We start from the raw sequence: 18,514 nt of genomic DNA, 5'->3' as shown, positions 1-18,514 counted from the left end.
TTATTTTTAGTTTTTAAGTCATTTAGAGTTGAATTTTTCAATTAGGCCTTGTTTAAATTTGCATTCAGTGACCTTGGCAGTGACCCAAACCGGTTTGTTATGACCAAGGCTTAACCTCGCGTACTTTCAAACCCATAATAAAACTTAAATAAACTCACAAATTTCCTGCTTCGGTGTTGAATCTGGTAGAAATGACTTCAATAGTTCCATTTTATCACAAATTCGCGGTTAATTAACCCACATTAAATCTCAATTAACTTTAATCACGCATCGCGAGAACCTAACTGCAACGATGCTTCATAAACCATTTTAAACAAGACAGCAGCAATAGTTTCAGTTAATCAGTTCAGTTCTAGCCATTGAGTTGAGGGGGACACTTTTGAAAACATTGGGACGGGAGGACTGGACTGGACAGCTACCAAGTTTATCACGCGATGGTGTCGCCATCTCGAAGCCTAGATAAGAAATGTATAAATACATGTATTAAATTTCCCGCCTTTTCTTTTAGTTCCCTTGGTTGCACCAGGATGGCGCCACAAGCGCGTGATATTCTAGGAGAGCGATAGCTCTCTTAGATAAGACCTCATACCGACTTTAATGTATATAGTTAATTGGGTCTTATATCACGTCAAATTTCCCGCCTTTTCTTTTAGTTCCCTTAGTTGCACCAGGATGGCGACACAAGCGCGTGAAATAGTTAATTGGGTTTTTAACTCAATGGTTCTAGGCGTCCATAGTTACTAAACCAACATAAAATTTAAATTTATTTAAGCCAATTCCTACTATTAATTTAAAAAATTAAAATATAAGCGAATAAATAAGTTTTAAATTTTCTAAACAAATTTTTTATTAACTTAGTTACAAAATGTCAAGCCCATTTTTATTCTAGGCCTATTTTTTTCCATGTTTTTATTTATTCACTTAATAGTTTTTAAGATTCAATCTGTATAGTTAGTTTCAGGCCAATAAATTTAAATTCGAAAAAAAGAAGTTATTCACGCACAAAATACGTCGAAAAATCTTATATAGCAATATATATGTACAACCAAACCAATATTTGATAAATTATTACTTTCTAATTGGAATTTTCCCCGTTAAGTTCAGGCTCCCCCCCCCGTCCCCCCCGTGGGTCAGTGTGGCCTCCAAAAAAGTAGTTTAAAATCCCCGTCACCTTAAATAGTTCAAATTAATGATATTTCCCGTTTCATTTTGATCATATCTTAGAGATCAGTGCGCTAATAAAGGATGAAAGGTGAAAGAGTTTTATTCCAAATGATTGAGAGAAAAAAAAAACTACACAATTCTTTCTTTTCTTTTTTATGTTTAGTTTGTTGTTTTTTTTTTTTTTTTAGACGAAAACCACATTGAATCGGCGCCATTTTAAAAGCACCCATACAACCCATTCATACAAAGATGAAGAAAAAGTTTGTTTCATAAAATATACAAACTGGTAGCAAATACTTTTCTGCCTAAACTCCCGTGAAAATGACTCTACAACTCTTCGTGTTCATCGTGTTTATCATCATCAGCGTCCTACAAAATAAATTAAACCCATTTATTAATTTGATGACAAAGATGATGTACATTCCTTAGAGGTTTAAAACCTAAAGAGTACAAATGTTAAAATCTAAAGCTAACTTACATCAGTTCCGCCAACAATATCTTCATCATCTTCCTCCTCTTCATCTTCTTTAGCTTCTTTTTTATCGGAATCTTTCTTCTTCTCATCTTCATCTTGTTGCTCTTTCATCTTCCTTTCCGCCTCCTAAAGAAGCAGATTAATTAAATCTTTGGTCATTAAATCACGGTTCCCCGTCTCTCGGTCTTCGTTACTTACTTTACTGGCACCCCATGTTTCTTCTCCAACTTTAGCAGCGTATTCTTCACTGTCAGTTAAGAGGATGTTATCGAATATTGTCCCTGATTTAACTTGCCATAAATCAAAACCCAAGGCGCAATTTTCTTTATAGAGGTACAAGTTTTCATCAGGTGTATATTCGGGATTGGGAATTTCAGGATGAACCCAGGGTCCTTTATAATTAGGGTTATCTATTTGTCTGGGTTTCCATTCTCCCTTATAAGCTGGATTGTTAATTTGCGGTGGTTCCCATTCTCCGTCCATTTCATCATCCCAATCTTCTGGTTTGGCCGCATCTGGGTCGGGAATGTACTCTGGCTGGTCCCAATCCTACAAATTTGTAACAAATTTGAGGAAATGTTACAAAATGTCTATTTCTGGACTACAATTATAGGTTTGCTCAAGTACAATCTTGGAATAGACCTATTTTAGGTCTGTGGTCAAGGGATAGAGGGTTAAAAATGTCTATTCCTTGTCTTCAATTAAAGGTTTGACCTTGGACTAAAGGGGTCATTTAGGTTCCTTTAAAGATTGTGGTCATTTTTTTCAAGGGAAAGGGGGGTCTTAATAATACTTACATCTGGTTTCTTATCCTCTGGGTCATCAATTTTAGGTTTGTCATCCCAATCATCAGGCTTTTTGGCTTCGGGATCCTTAATAGTTTTGGGTGGGAGGAAGCTCCAGTCTTTTTCCAATTCGCCGCTTTCTACTTTTTCATTGTCGATTTTCACAACGTAAGTATTATCTGGCTTAACTATTAACGTGTACAAATGAGTATAAACGTCATCCTGAAATTAAAAAAACCAATTAGTACCCCTTAATTGTAGTTAAAACAAGGTTAAATACCTTGCAACGAATTTCTTTATTAATGAGCAAATTTTTTCCTTTATAATTAAAAATAACATGGACTTTCTTTGTGCCAGGTCCACATATATCAGGACCTAAGAGGAAAAATTGCTTAGGTCTAAAAATGGCCTATATTTTTACACGTATGGGGTTAAAATCTTACCAAACATAATATTATAAGGTGAATCTCCGTGCATATCAGACTGATCTAAACTACAATCAAACAGTTTAACGTAACCGCCACCGCAGTCTATATTCTGTTCGTGTTTTACAGTAAATTGTATCACTAGAGGCTTATTCTCATTGGAAAAAGGCTCAAATTTGGCTGAAACGCCATAAAATCTGGCATCTTCCGATGTTTGGATACCTATATTCAATTTAATTCCCCCAAGATTTAGAGGTGAACTAAGTTGTACAATGATGTGATTAATATATACCCTTGTCTTTCTCGGGATCACCGTAAAATTTGCCAGCTGTTAGCTGCAACTTCCCCCATTCTTTACCGGGATGTTGTGATTGTACCCATCTATTTTCCCATTTGGCTATATAGAACAAAATTACAAAGACACTTGTTAAATTAGAAAAAAGAATAGAGTACCTTGGCATATATTTAAAAGAAAATAATAAAACTTGAAACAGAAATAATCTTCAAGGACAAATTAATTACTATAATACCAGTTCAACCAAATATGCTTGGTTGGTTTGCTATTCATAAAACATTTCCTAATATATTTTTAAAGGGAATAACCTCTAAATATATTCAACAACAAAAAAAATAATAAATCAGTTTATATTCCCTTTAAGCTTTTCGAAATATTTTTATGATATTTAATTTTAATATTTCAGATAAATTCCAAGTCTTTTAGAGTAATGGCACACTCCAGCCTTTAACCATTTAAAGTATAAGGGAACTAATAAATGGGCTGCCATTTGTATTAAGTATTTATAACCCTTGATAAGGGGCTGAAGTATTTTGATATATAAATGGCAGTTGAATGGTTTTAAGTGTATAAGGCTGTATAGGGAGATAAGGTGGGATGCCATTACTGTTTAGGCCTTGATAGGGTGCACCTGTTCCTTATAAATCAATTGTCTAACAATGGCAAAATGATTGAAGAATAAAAGTTGTTGCTAAATGTAATAATTTATATAGCAATGTAGGATGATTTATATACTCAATTTATTGGCGTTATTAATTTATTTAAATTAATGGGGTAAGTTAATTAGACCTAATTAAGGTTAGGCAAGGAACAAAGTACAACAAGGAAGTAATATCTAGGCTAAAGGAAGCATATTCTAAAAAAAAAAAGGCCTCATGGATAGTGATAATGGGTTAATTTAATTAGCTTTGGACCCTTTCTAAATACTGAATGATGATTCAGCATTCAGCATAGCAAACACTTAAAGAAGTTACAGATATGATATCAGAAATCACTGACAATTATCATACTGATATCAATGAAGATGATTAAATAAAACGTGGAACCTTTGTCTTATAGAAGAAGGCGTAGTTCTCAATCTACCTCAAGTAATTCTTGTCAAGAATGATTTACAATTTGTCTCATAATTAAACAAATCATACTAACATTTAGGCCTATTTTTCTGATTCTAAAAGCACACCCCAAACCCCTTATTTTGCTGGTAATTGACGAGAAAGCCGGCCGGTTTTTTTTAAGTACACGTAGGCCTATCAGGTTTTTCAGCCATGGTCTTTCTCTTTGGTTTTTATCACGTAGCTTTCTATGATATAATACACTCCCCCTTTTACACCCAGAAGAACAGAACGGCATAACGCTGACGTATGCCCGGAATCATTCATTGACGATGATGGTCGGGGCCGAGGCTTACCGACTCGTCAATATCTAATCAATAAAAGCTAGCCCGTAAAACAATTAAAATAACGTACCTCCGTCGCTGAAATCTTCCCTAAAATAGGTTTTCGGTTCTTCCGTTAAAGCCAACGAAATTAAAGACGTTATTAGAATAAATACTTTCATCGCGAACATTTGGAAAAATTGAATGAAAGCCGATAAATGAAGAAGAGAGTGCGGCTCCGTCGGCAGTTCTTTCACTACGAGTACGAATCCCTCGCCTATCTCCCAAGAAGCCTTTCCACGTGAGATGACAGCTGGAGCCCTCTCATTGGATCGAGTTGAACAACAAACCGACCAATAGCGGGCCACCACGACGGTTTCCAACCGCCAATAAAACTACGCTGATTCTACAACCATTCCGAATTTGGCGTCAAATTTAAATTTATGACATTGTCGGTATCGCTAAGCCTATTTTTACGTTTGTTAACCCTAAATTTCGTTATTGAAAGGACAATATTCGCGAGAAGGAAGACAATACGCCATTTTATAAGCCTAATGACGTACTTATATGAAAAAAAAAACCAACATTTTTAAAGGCTGGGATGAAAACAATACGCGTGGCTTAACGTCTATGGATTTTCTACTAATGAAATCAACCTAACCAAGGCTTAACTGGTCAGTAACGTCTCTTAAGTTTATATTTATATTGTAAATTATAGGACTATACAATGTAATGCAAAAAAATATTCGAATCGTTTCAAAAAACCTCATTTATTTAGAAAAATATCGCCATCCAATACAATTCATATCATTTCTTCAACAAATTTTAAAATTTTAGAAATTAGAAACAAAGGTAGCTTCTTTACTTATTTTTTTTTTTGAAGTTTAGGTCTAAAAATTAGTCTAAAAAAACACTTGTAATAATAACCATCCTATTAAACATCATCCAAATTTGATTCTAAATCTCTAAATTTGGGATTCATGAAGTATATTTAAAAAAACAAACAAAAACAAATTGGAATCAAAAATTACAAATAAGCCAAAACAGTTCTGAGTTCTTTAAAAACGCGACCAAGGCTTAACATCATCACTATTGTTGCATAGATAATTTTCAAGAACCGAATTCCTCCGTATCTTGATCAATTCTTTTGAACTCGAACGTTCCTCTTCCATCCATTTGTAAATAATACTGGAACGATAATTATTAGAAATAGAAAACTTCCCAAAATTAGGCCCACCCCAAATTTTAAACCATACTTCGTGATATTTCCATAGAGATTTTCGATGCGATACGGTAAACAACGTAATTCCAGCTTCTTTACAATACTGATACATGGAACCTTCTACATCTACGCTAACCGCGCTCGTACATTCGTCTAAAATTGCGAATTGCGGTTTGCGATAAAATAATCTCGCCATCTGCAATTAAAATTCGTTGTTTAATTCCCTGAAATATTAGAAATAGAAACAGAAAATTAACAATTAGACTTACAGCGACTCTCTGCTTCTCTCCGCCGCTTAAAACATCCATCCAATCTTGAACGGCGTCCCAAGCTCCTTCTCTTTCTAATAAATACGACAGTTGAACTTGTTCCAAGAAATAGGCCAAACTGGAATCGTTGAAACCTCTTTTAATCATTGTCTCTTTACTATCCGGGTAAATTATTTGATCCCTTAATGTCCCTAAAGTCATATAAGGCCGCTAAGAACAAACGAACAGACATAATTTTTAATTAAAATTGTAAAAATAGACCAAAATTAATTAATTAAGTCTATAATAATTACTTGTGGAATATAAAATAATTTCTCCTTGGCTGGTTTGATAAGAGTTCCTCCAAACGTGGGCCAAAGTTCACCCAAAATTCTAAACAACGAACTTTTCCCGCATCCATTTGGACCACAAACAAGTACATTGACCCCCGATTGAACTTCAAAGGTCATTTCATCCAATAGGACATCGCCGTTGGGCGTAACCAAAGGAACTTTATTAAAGCTGATGATATTATCCCGCGTTATGATACGTCCGGTCCCAGGGACCAATTTCCTTCCTAAGTTATTGTAGCTACCGTTATCCTTAGTGGTCACCGTTGACCTGGTGTAATTTCCTTTATTTAAATCATCTAAGACGTTAACTAATTGCGAAACTCTGGACGTAAAACCGGCTAATCTGGTCAGTTCCCTTCCTGCTAGGACCAATCGTCCAATGGCTTCAGCTAGTTTGACTAACATACGACCTGATCTATAATAATTCTGAGGGAAAAATCATTAATTAATCGGTTATAAATAGTTACTAATTAGTTTAATTACTAATTACTTCGAGTCGGTCGCTACTAGGATCACCCAATCGCTTATGATTATCACTAAAGAATGGTCTACTAATTAACGTGTAACCAACGACAGTCGCCCAGTCTTAAAATTAAATAGATTAGGTTATTTAATCTCCCCCTTTCCACGCTTGACCACTGTCCACTTGACTACACTTACACTTGGCAATGATGTTATCAACGTATCCCATTCCAAACTGAAACTGGAAGGAATTTCTTAAATGTTGAACGAGTCGATTGAACGAAAGTTCAACAGTGGATCGTTCACGTTGACCTCCTTGATAAAAGGCGATTTCTTCGCTATTCGTAATTAATCTGGAATTAACGTAACGATATTCGCCTTCTAATTTTTGTTCGTTAACGGTCATTCGTCCAACTGGTCGCCTGATTCGAGTTAAAAATGACCCCGCGATTAATAAATACAATATCATCATGGATGGAGCTTGAGGACCAATAGACGAAGATAATGTTTGGACGTAAATAATTATATCTAAAAGTGGCTACAAAAAATTAAGAATAATGCTTCAATAAATAAGATGCGGAGATAATTAAGGAAATTCTAATAGTTAATAATTACTTTGCTTAAATTTGAGTAGAGTTCCGTCAGAGAATTGCAAAATTTCTCGACGTCTTGAGTTAGTAATTGATCTGGGTTTGAAATGCGAGAATCCAAGTTGCTCATTTTGTAGAATGTAATACCGCTAAACGTTTTAGATGAATTTATTTAGATTTTTCATGAAAATTTGGAATTATTCATTATAATTATATTATATAAGTACCCCATGTATTTGTCGTATAAATATCGCGATAAGTTTGTTCGAAAACGAAGTTTAAGTTCATTTAAACCAAACTGAAATTAATTACATTAATTAACATAATTAATAATTACGACAAAATTAACGGAAATTTATAATTACTTTCAAGAGATTGTTGATAAACGAAACCTAAAATAAGTAAATTTAATTCATTTTTGACGATAACTTTAAATACAATTTTAAATATGTTATAACTGACCAATGGCATTCTAACGATAAACGCTTCCAGAGAGGACCCAAACAACTTTGTATTCTTCGTAATAATAGCTCTATTATGGTGTAATTATGGGTGTTAACGGGGTCAAAAGGGGGGGAAGGGGGTAAGTAACTACGTTTGTTGTTACCTCTCAATAACAGTTCCATTGTTAATCATCCATAAATCGCATCTCGTTCTTCCTATAAGGGTAGCAGCGACTAACGCCAGATAAAACACCTAATAATATAAGGAAATAAACCGCAATTTAGATATCTTAGGGGGGGATGAGGGGGGGGGGGGTAATTTAAGGGGTCTATATAATTTGTTAATCTACTTCAGCTGAAAATATTCCTGGTATTATTATCCTTATTATACGACGTAGTTGTCTGAAAGAAAAAACAACAAAAATGAAAATTGGCATTATATTTATAGAGTATTGACACTCCACGTTAACTACTCGTAGAGTTTAACGCGATCAAAGGCAAGGGGGTGCCGTTACTTTTATAAAATACAACGTAAAAATAAGGGAAGTTGAATAAATTGACCTCAGACATAACGAAAATTTAAATGATAAGGTTTAATAATACAAGCGTGAATTGTGAAAATGTACCAGTAGGGTTGTAGGATAACAGGAAAGTTTAAGTAAGATGATAATGTTTAAATTAAGTTTAAATTCCCGGAAAGAAAAAAATTAAATAACATCGGCGAGTTGTACCTAGTATTTGTTTTTGGACTTTGAATATTTGAAGTTAGTTTTATTTTGTAGACCAAAGATCTATTAATAAGTTAGTGGTTTTTTCCCCGAGATATCGCGTTATAGTAAAAATGCTATAATTGTAATTTTTAAATAAATTTAGATTAGATACGAAAGTGTTCATGAAAAATTTATTTTAAATTCATTGTATCATGATACTATCCCTTTAAAATATCCATTACGATTACGTAATGAGCGATAAGTTGGAAAATGCCTCCCCCCTCCCCTATAGAGTCTGTATTCATGGTGTGTTAGGCTTAGATTAGCTTTTCACGCTCAAAGGGGGGGGGAGGGGTTATGTTTGCCGTCTTCTAGCTCTCACTGCTCGCATGAGTCATGCATGACACTGTCCCTTTAATGATAGGGCACTTTATTTTTTTCACTATAAATTTTCAAGTGTCATTTTGTTTGGAAATCCTTGAAATATTTCAAAATATAAGGCAAGCCGCCGTGTCTTAATTTTATTTAAATTAAAATTAATTAAATTTTAATTTGATTTAATGCCATTTTCGAAATTTTTAAATGCGTGAAAATTATTTTAAATTTCCTGGTTACAAAATATTTTTCCCACAAAAATACACGAAACCTCTTTGCAATAAGGAAAATTTAAAAATTCGAGGATTTTTTTTAAACTAACTAAATTGAATTGAACAAATAGGAAAAAGGTACAGGTACAAAATTATTTCCTGATAATATAAAAAAAAATAATTCTATAAAAGTTATTTACCTGTAGAAATTTTTATCCACCCGAACACGTTCTTCTTTGGAATCTTTGTGCTGATCATAAGCGCAAGCAACTTCGTCTATTACCTTTTGTCTATAAAACGTTAAATTTTGATTGATTACTCAAACAATTTATTAATTACTAACGCATTTATTATAATAGCAATATCGTCTATACCCATTTTAAGACACATGGTTAAAAAATTGTAATAAACTTTTAAACTTAATTATAATCTTCAGTACACGTGTTAAAGTAGACGTATTTTTTTTTAAAGTTCAAATGATCATAAGATGAACAAAATATTGCGTAATTTTGGCTAAACGCCAACAAAATTTATCAAGAATGAAAAAAAAAACCATGTCACGTCATGTACACGCTTTTTCTTTCTTTCACGAGTTGACACCGTGGATGATACAGTAGGCGCGTTTTAATTGTACTTTCAATAATTATAGGGCATAGTTTTAACCGAAAGTACAATTAAAATACACGTACTAAAAAGTGTTCAAAACTATCCCTCTAACAGTGTACTGTAATCTAATCAAAATTATTATCTATAATTTAAAGAAAAAAATCCAAGAACCTTGATTTGGTTAAGACCCAAAAACGTTTTAATTCATAGTTTAACCCAATTAAATTTTTTTAATAGTTAGGCTTAAATAAAATTTAAATACCTTCTAAAATCCTTCTTTAGTTTCATAGTAGATACGTAATAAACAACAGCAACCGATGCGGCGACTACGCCGGAATGACGTAACGCTAATTTACTTAAAATTGGCGCCATTATATAATTAATTAAACTTAAATATTTATAACGAATGAATGAATAATTTTTAAATCAATTCTAACATCACATTCTTTTAGAACGAAAATAAAAGGCGCGACTTCTTCCTCCTAAACTCGCGTCGGGTCTCTCTCTCTCTTTGAGTCTTCTCAGTCTGTCTCTCTCGCCTCGCCGCTGCTGAGATCGTAGCCCGCATGCACGACGTAACAGCAAAATGATTTTTTCCCTCCCGCGCCTTTTCTTTGCCCCAAAGACTAACGATGATATTAAAGTGTTTGTAATATTACGTAAGCATAGCCCACTCGATCCACGCTCCAGCTGCTCGAGCTATAGAAGTAGGTTCAATCGGACAAAAAGTGCCATTTTTTTTATTATAGAGTAATGGCACTCCGTGTTAAATGCCCATAGAGCTAATACAGTCAAAGGCAAGTAGGTGCCATTACTCTATCGTCGGGAAATTCGAAGGAACCCAAAATTAACATTAAGTTCTATGGGAGATGGTGGGTTTTTTGGCCATATTTTCTGTCCTATTGATCCAAATGATATGAAATTTTAATGAGATATGTGTTTTGACGTGTTTTATTGCACAAAAAGCTTCAGAATGTCATCGAACTAGCAGAGGACCGCTGGGAGGAAATTATTTTACTTCTTGGACCTCGCTGTTTTATGATGCTTTCCCCCATGATTTTTCTACACTTCTTTGTTTTTAATATATGTAATATTTTCAATAAATACAGTTTTGTATATTAATTACCACGGTAATTTACCATGATAATTAGATGGTTTAAAGGTACCGGGTGTATATCGGTATTTTGTTTTGAGCGCGTGATCGAGTGGACTGTGGTATAATCCAACGCGAAATTTGTTAGTCCATAATTTTTTTGGGGAGGGGGGAGGGGGAGGTTTATCCCGGAAGTAGGTATTACGGTTGGCGGACCCCTAGCGGTATTGGCCTTTAATAAACAGCTGTTTGACTGGTCTTTAAACACAGAGAAATGACACATACTACAGTTTTTCCGTCTTAAGACTTTATAGAAAGATAACACTGACTGCCATTACTGTAAATTTGGGTTTTGGATAATTTTTGACAGATATCGAAAGCAAAACGCTTTTTATTTCATTATTTTATTTATTGACTTTAAGAGATATTAGTAATTTTAGTATACGCTCGTTCAAGGGACGTCTAGAAGCTCGTTCCGGGCCAGAGACGTCTAACGGACGTGACCTTTAATAATCAGCTGTGATGGGATATCCCCAAAAATTCACGTGCAAATAAACAAATAACAGTGAAGGTGAAACTCATGTAATATTTATGGTTAAAACAGTCAAACAATCCATTTTGTGTCTAGTACAAAATGTAATCGGTGATAAAATTTTAAAAGGCAACTGTCAAAATATTTTGATTTTCGTAAGGAAGGGGTCACGTGACGAAACACCCCTCTCGTTCCGCGTTCGTGACGTCACTAAGCCGTTAGACGGTTTACCGTACAGTGCGGTTAGTCCGTCGCGTTCTCCTACGCGTCGTTGCGTTTGATAATCGCCAGGAATTATTTTTTCGCGTGAAAATCTTAAAGATATCAAGTGCAAAACGGGACTTTACGACTTTTAGGATAAAATGTGATCGCGTAACGTCGTTTCTATCGCCGGACGAGCGAGGCTACTATATCGATCGTCGAGTCGCGGCTGGATCTCCGGCTTTTGGAGAGAAAAGCGCGGGAACGTCGAGAGGAAGCGAGCATCCCCTCTTTTCCTTTGCCGGCGGAAAAAGGATGGACTCGATGGAGTTCCCGCGCAAAGCTTAGTGCTCCTTTGGTAGTCGCCCAGCTAGGGAGGTTTAAGATCTCGCCCGCCGCCACCGTGATGGGGCCTAAACATCCGAAATTAAAAATCGGAAGAACGGTTTAAAAAAAAATAAAAAATTGAAACAAGAAGTAAAAATGCGCGCTAAAAGAAGACATTGAAGATATTTCCGTTCGTGTCCATCCTTGGAGTATATCCCTTTCAACAACAACGGATGAATTAATCGACATTAAATTAAAATGCCAGTTCGACGAGGACACGTCGCGCCGCAAAATACTTTCATCGATACCATCATAAGAAAGTTCGAGGGTCTCAGTAAGTTAAATATTTAATTTTAATTCGCGTTTAACCTCCATTGTTCTTATTTATTATTTTGCCCGCGGGTTTTTAAGAGTGACTTTCATTAGGCTTAGGAAAACGTTGTAGTTAAAATAGGTTTACAAATTAGGCTTGTCAATTTTAGATTAGATCGAGGTTAAATTGAGATTTTTTTGATGATTAAGTCTGGGTCATAGGTCATCCATCTTTCGCGGGCTTTTCCTTAGATGATGGATTATGTTCAAGGGCAAAGGTTATTGCGGGTGGGCGTGTCCCGTATCGTTAAGCTGTAAAATAGGCTTAGTAAACGATGCATTCAAAATTGACCTGAAATTTAGGGTTAACTACCGAAAATGGCAATTTACGTTATTTTTGGTTTAAATTTAAACGTATTTTCAATATATCGGGGTCAAATGTTACGGTGGAAATGCTTAGGCTTAAGATGTCCATATATTCGGGGTAGATTTAATTAAGAAATTAATTAATATAAAATTTAGACTTAACTCCTCTATTTAGGTGTAAAAATTTTAGGTCAAGGCTGTAAACGTGGAGGCTGCTAGAATCGTGTTTTTGGGGGAGCGCGGGGGCGTGTTATAAAGTTCCTTCCGCGTGAGGCCGTCTTAAATAATGACGTTTGATCTCTTACTAATTACTAAAACCCATCGGAGAGAACAAATTATTAATACAATCCCCCATTGGGGCGTTAACCGCTGCCCCACTACAGTATACTCCCCCCCTCTCTCTCACCCGCTCTGTCTTTTCATTAATTATGAATAACCATTATCCCCAACCTAACTGCCCCCGCCTTCTTAGTCTTACCACTCGCTACCAACCAAACTTCGTATAAATTTATTCAAGCCAGGAACGACGTAATATGGTCTATTTTTCATTGACCTACTGACGGCTACCGCAATCCATCGTTCTTGTATCAGAGACCTAACTCCTATTATTTTAAAAATTGGCTTCGTTGACTTCGGGCAGTTCAATCTAGGGTTCCCGTGTAGACCCGATTATTTTTGGTGGGGAGTTACGGACGGTTATTGTTTATACTACTACCACTATCTTGAAAACATTTTCTATGCCGTTTTTCACAAACTATCACGCTGTCATTTTCTTCCTATATCTATATAGTGCCTCAGGCAAATTTTTATATTTTTTTCAATCGGCATAAATTCAATTCGAATTCGAATTCGAGGGTTGCGAAAAAAAAATAAGGAAAGAGAATTCTTTTTGGAGAATTTGTCCACTTCCGAAGTTCCTAAATCGATGTAAAAGTTATCTGTTTTTAGGGATATTTCATAAATTACGTTTAAAAATGTTTTCCGACCACCTAGTGTGGAATACGAATAACAGTGATGCTTTTTACGAGACTGCCAAAATTTAATAATGAACTTTCGATCGCAACTTTACTCCTGGTAAATTTTGGCAGTGCTATCATAAGTTTATAAGGTATATTTACTTCCATAAGTATGACGCTACCTATACTTCGTAATGCTAGAGACTTACAGCTCGAGCTATAGTTCAAGAATTGCAGACTACACTCGGTAGTTTAGTCTGCATTACTATAAGCCCAAATTTGACAGCAGCGCCTCACCAGGCGTATGTCGCTTTACCCTGAATCTATGACCTACCTCATTCACTTCAAAATTACAAGCTCCAGTTTATAAGTTACCAGTGACAAACTTATGGGGAACATATCTTATAAACTTATGGTGCTATACATTTAACGTGTTTATTTTGCGAGTGACTGAACTTCTTTCTTATAATAAGCTGTTTTTGATAGGTTTTGAGTGCCTTGTTTTACCACAAATCTTTCATTATAAAACGCGCTATATTTTGAAGGAAAACTAAGGTCTCTCAAAGACTATATAATAGACTTCTGGAAAAGAAAATGTTTCCCTCTCAAATATATATACTCGTGTTTCTAGTTGTAGCAAAAATTTAAGAAATTCGTCGTTTTTCTTGGCCCGCAGCTGGCTCGGGGCCCAGCCGGGCGACCATGCATTTGGGTGGTGTTTTTTTGACGCAAAAATTTCTTACAACGCCATAGTTTTAGTTGCGCGTATGTATAGTAATATTTTGTTATTTTCTTTGATGAAAGAAAAGAAAGTTTGCGTTTTGCTCTTTGATGTTAAGAGACTGCGTGAATGTTAAATGAAGTCTCTGCTGCTGGTAGTTGTACACGCGCGATGTTGTAAAGGCGTTTTTAATGGTTAGAAGAGATACGGTATTCTTTTTAGGGGCGTGTTACTTCTTCGACGGCTTAATTGCGTAGTGTAGTGTAGTATACTGTGATGAGATTAAAAAGTATATACCCCATATGCTTTCGTAATCAAAAGTATATGGTGACATTTATGATGGATAGTAGGCCTAGTAGGTCATTGTATTTAGTATCGTCAAAAGGGTATAGAATTATGTTCAGAATGTGAGAACTGCTGACGTTGTACTTGAAGCTTTGACTTGGCTCTCCTATCGGAGGTATGCTTTATAGGAGGAACATTTGGGAGTATGTAGGCTAGGAGGGCAAACCGAAAATGTTACATTTACAAACACTAGATTTGTACTATTGTAATCTACGAGAACCAAAAATATTCAAACTCCCACACCAATGCCCCTAAAACCGAATTGACTGTTTTTTGGTAGAGAATTAATACGTAATATTAAAAGTAGAGCTCTGATTGGTTGACTTTGCTAAGGAACTATAGAGAACCAAATTATGACTCGGTTGCAGTACGTTGTAAACATCATACTGGGCTCATTAACCTCCCAGTTGCCTTATTACTTTCTATTAATTTCTATTCACTTTTGGTTAAATTAGATAAATATTAGAGGACAATTGGAGGGTATCACGTCTTAATTCGAGGGATATCTCTCTCTGTTTAGTGTTTTTAAGCTCGAGTTACGACATTGCAAAGTTAGTTAGGTTCTACGATACCATGAGCTTAAGTCTATGATATTTATTTAAGACGTTGAGGCGCCGATCAGACTGGACCACGACCTCATACATCCCCTCTTCCGTTAGACAGACACTTGCCTTTATTTAAGCTCCCCTATCCAATGACAATGACGGGTCCCGAGTGTATATGAACGGATGGAATCCATCGTCGTGTATTTTTTAGCAAACTCCGCACGTTTACTCGAGTAATATAGTCGTCCCTCTAAGTATACTATACTGACCCTTTTTTTTTACTCTCTCTCTCTCTCTGCTGGTCTTCGTCGAATTGCCCATCACCAAAGAATAGATTAGACGGATAACCTTTAAAATAATGGCTTACATAGCAACAGGAAAATTAGATTCGAGCTAGCTATAATGGTCCGGGATCGTTTCCCCCCGCAAGTTTATCAATTTAATTTTGAACAACATTTATTTTTGATTAAATTTAATACAGCTAGGCCCTGCACGCGTGGAAAAGTAAAGGGAATTTTAAAATTGTAATATCATAAGATATGTTCCGTCCATAAGTATGACAGAGAAAATAACTTCGAACTGCCACTGATAATACACTTTTTAAATTAAAAATCTATATGATCAAATAAACTCTCTGTTTAATTAATAAAATTAAGCGTGAAAGATGCGTGGGCAATTTAGTAGATTAAGAGGTTGATTACCGCTAGTAATTAGCGTACGTAATCCCTCTTTATTTAAGATAGATCCATATGTACCCAAAGATAGATAAAAGATGAGGAAACGATGTTTTCGGATAAAAGAAAGAAAGAAGATTATAGGTCTTTGGTCCTAAACGATATGGCTCGGTCCATTTGGCGTCGGTCAGTCGCGACGTAACGGGATCCACCGGAAGTGAATTAAGATTGTCCGCGCTAATACGTTACACGAATGACGTCCACCGTGTTTGTTCAAGTTAAAACCCTGCACCATTAAAAGCTCGTGTAAAAATGAGGTTATATCTACGCGTTTTTCCCTACTCGAGATTGTACCAAATACGAAGGTATATACCCACTACGAACTTTCTCGTGACGTCATACCCTCCTATCTCTTACCTCGGTTTTGGCGACCATATTGGAAGTCGTCAGCTCAGGCCGTACATATTGATGTCACGTCCCCGTAGCTCCTCCCCTTTTAGTACCACTCTATAACGAAGTTAACCGTTCGTTTACGCCCCTTTAGCCCACGCTCTTCTTTTATAGTGAAAAATTGTACTAAGCTGGTATGTACGTGAGGTACTTAAAACGGTTTAGGTTTTTAGGGACCAAAGAACATTTTGGGAAGTGGGACTTGATGGGTTAATTTTATTGTCAATACGTGGTTGGGATTCCTAAAAATAAACCTTGGGTTCTCGGGTCCCTTCCCTACACCCTCCTCCCTCCAGAAAAAAAAATCCAATCTTTTAGAAAGGGCTATTTGATCTTTTTTTAACATACGGTTTTCTTTTGGCATATTTTATTCGTTTAATATCCTAATATTCTAACCCGTTTGACACGGAATTTCTACCAAAAAAAAGAGGTCGTGTTCGCGTTATAGTTGAAAACAATTTATGAGTATTCTATTGTGTATGCGGCGCCAGAACTCCTGAATATTATTGAGAAATACCTGCAGGTAAAGGCGCGCTGCTTACGCTAATTGTCACCTTTGATGATGATGTGTTTACGAGTTGCCAAAGCTATGTTATGTTAGTTTCGAAACATTTCCACGAATATTTAATTTCGGAATAACGGAGCGAGCTCTTTATACGTTTAATCATAAGTTTATTAGATATGTTACATGATAAGTATGACAGCTCGAGCTAGTTCGAGGGAGAACGACGGAAGCGAGAATTGCAGACTACACTCTGTGGTTAATTTTGAAGGACTTCAATCTTCCTATTCAGTCTGCATTACTAAGCCCCATTTGACAGCGCCTCACCAGGCGTCGCTTTACCTCGAATCTATGACCTAGCTCACTCACTTCATGACAAGCTCCAGTTTGTAACCAGAGATTAACAAACTTATGGCCAACATGTCTTATGAACTTATTGTATTCTAAACCTAGATAAATTTTTGATTATGAGTATATTGTCAAATGCACCTAATATTTGCAAAATCTCGCTTCATGATATCACCTTGGTTTTGTTTCCCACGTGTTGGTTACGATTGAAACAAACCTCCGAACTAATCGGAGGATTTCCAAGAATCTTTATAAGATGTTGGGTGTCAAACGTTACGTAGGCGCTTACCGCACCAAAACCCAAACCAAAGAGACGAGATCTTGGTTTCTTTTATTTCTTGGAAAGATTGTTGAAATCGATAACGATTTTCAGAGTGTGTAGGGAAACCGCGCCACCACGTGGTTGTCTCCTTATTAGATAACTAACTATATTTTCCTTTAAATTATCTTTAATATTTTAGAGATTAATTATCGTAATAACTATAATTATAAACGTTTATTCCTTTAACAATATTATTTCAAATTTTGATTTTAATCTCTTTTAACATATCCTAGAAATTGGATCAATTGTTAAGCTAAGAAATAAAAAATACCCAGAAACTAATAGGGGTACGTTGAACTTGGTGGACTCGGTTTTAAACTAATTTAGGAAACCTACGAAGCTTCACGTCCTCCTTTATTACTCCTTGCTCCGGTATTTACGCATCGCAATCTCAATTAGTTAATTGCGTAAAAATGCAGACGTGATTATCCGATTGCCAATCAAAATACGATCAATTTGATCTTCCGAATTTTCCGCTCTCTTTGAATTTCCATTTATATTCCATTCATTTTAGGCCTATCGGTTTTATCTCTTTGCCTGTATATATACTAAATGATTGGTGTGGTGTCCGTCCAAGAGTGTATGCGGGAGAGAGAGAGCGAGAGAGAGAGAGAGAGAGAGAGAGAGAGAACGGTTGGGCCTTAACTCCCTGGTATCTAAAATCACGTTTCTCTTCCTAGTAAATTCTCGAATCAGATATCTAAGCTATAGACGTAGAACGGGCGCGCGCCAAATTAACGCGCTCTCACTCTAGCGCGCCCCGGAGAGAAACACGAGGGATTCAGAGAGGAAACTCGTGCGGGAGAATGGGGGTTGCTATGGCAACCATTTTTTCCCGCCATAAAGCGATACTTAAATGTATATAAACCAAGATATAGCCTATTATTTTGTGATTTTTTTTAGAGATTACTATTTTATTCCGTTTTATTTACAATGGATCTTATAAAGAATTAAGGGGATAGGAAATGGGACTCTGCTGGTCCTCTTTAGCGTTACAGAGTCCATGCTGTTACATAGTAACGTAAAAAGGTTAGGTAGCTAGCGCGCCTGCTCCGTCCGTAATCCCTTTCTTGGTGCATC

The 18,514-nt window shown here is 35.9% G+C and overlaps 4 protein-coding genes across 9 annotated transcripts in view; 1 reads left to right on the top strand and 3 right to left on the bottom strand.

Annotated features, from left to right (window-relative positions):
* Positions 1-316, bottom strand: part of Pgant6 (Polypeptide N-Acetylgalactosaminyltransferase 6) — a 53,183-nt gene extending 52,867 nt beyond the window's left edge. Inside the window, exon 1 of the mRNA XM_089857639.1 lies at positions 159-316. The gene's annotated coding sequence lies outside the window, so the exon portion shown is untranslated. The remainder of the gene's footprint in view (positions 1-158) is intronic.
* A 502-nt stretch (positions 317-818) lies between these two features.
* On the bottom strand, positions 819-4,791 carry Calr (calreticulin). Its single transcript, XM_089857561.1, has 8 exons — positions 4,611-4,791; positions 3,142-3,246; positions 2,868-3,071; positions 2,705-2,799; positions 2,437-2,646; positions 1,838-2,188; positions 1,643-1,765; positions 819-1,533 (listed from the first exon to the last, which is right to left on the bottom strand). The coding sequence occupies exons 1-8, from the start codon at positions 4,708-4,710 to the stop codon at positions 1,492-1,494; spliced, it is 1,230 nt and encodes a 409-aa protein (XP_089713687.1). The 5' UTR covers positions 4,711-4,791; the 3' UTR covers positions 819-1,491.
* Positions 4,792-5,270: 479 nt separating this feature from the next.
* On the bottom strand, positions 5,271-10,276 carry Abcd3 (ATP binding cassette subfamily D member Pmp70). The gene is made up of 14 exons (XM_089857552.1): positions 10,003-10,276; positions 9,335-9,424; positions 8,188-8,239; positions 8,002-8,090; positions 7,857-7,926; positions 7,760-7,786; positions 7,622-7,692; positions 7,420-7,543; positions 7,003-7,342; positions 6,833-6,927; positions 6,304-6,768; positions 6,011-6,220; positions 5,776-5,937; positions 5,271-5,707 (listed from the first exon to the last, which is right to left on the bottom strand). Exons 1-14 carry the CDS (start codon positions 10,110-10,112, stop codon positions 5,630-5,632), a joined length of 1,983 nt encoding a protein of 660 aa, XP_089713678.1. The 5' UTR covers positions 10,113-10,276; the 3' UTR covers positions 5,271-5,629.
* Positions 10,277-11,802: 1,526 nt separating this feature from the next.
* LOC149709698 (voltage-gated inwardly rectifying potassium channel KCNH6-like) overlaps positions 11,803-18,514 on the top strand; it is an 89,465-nt gene continuing 82,753 nt past the window's right edge. For 3 of the 6 annotated variants that reach the window (XM_089857477.1, XM_089857485.1, XM_089857453.1), the window contains exon 1: positions 11,806-12,227. In XM_089857477.1, coding sequence (XP_089713603.1) covers positions 12,152-12,227 — 76 coding nt within the window. In that variant the 5' untranslated portion in view covers positions 11,806-12,151. Of the gene's footprint in view, positions 12,228-18,514 lie in introns of all 6 variants that reach the window. The other 3 variants (XM_089857461.1, XM_089857446.1, XM_089857493.1) reach the window with 2 other exon arrangements.

Source organism: Phalangium opilio, unplaced genomic scaffold (genome assembly GCF_054372755.1).
Source record: "Phalangium opilio isolate 3A_F unplaced genomic scaffold, DU_Popi_V2 ptg000011l_1, whole genome shotgun sequence".
In the NCBI taxonomy this organism is placed as follows: domain Eukaryota; kingdom Metazoa; phylum Arthropoda; class Arachnida; order Opiliones; family Phalangiidae; genus Phalangium; species Phalangium opilio.
Note: the sequence above shows the minus strand (reverse complement) of the source record. Positions and strands in the feature narration are given on the sequence as shown.

Excerpts from the sequence above, each read along its gene's own strand:
- Calr (XM_089857561.1), bottom strand. The coding sequence starts at position 4,710 with ATGTTCGCGATGAAAGTATTTATTCTAATAACGTCTTTAATTTCGTTG. Across the intron at positions 3,072-3,141 it reads TGATCCCGAGAAAGACAAGG|GTATCCAAACATCGGAAGAT; the intron begins GTATATATTAAT and ends AATTGAATATAG. Across the intron at positions 1,766-1,837 it reads AAACATGGGGTGCCAGTAAA|GAGGCGGAAAGGAAGATGAA; the intron begins GTAAGTAACGAA and ends CTGCTTCTTTAG.
- Abcd3 (XM_089857552.1), bottom strand. The coding sequence starts at position 10,112 with ATGGCGCCAATTTTAAGTAAATTAGCGTTACGTCATTCCGGCGTAGTC. Across the intron at positions 5,938-6,010 it reads GAGAGAAGCAGAGAGTCGCT|ATGGCGAGATTATTTTATCG; the intron begins GTAAGTCTAATT and ends TTTTAATTGCAG. Across the intron at positions 5,708-5,775 it reads CTCTATGGAAATATCACGAA|TATTATTTACAAATGGATGG; the intron begins GTATGGTTTAAA and ends TTATCGTTCCAG.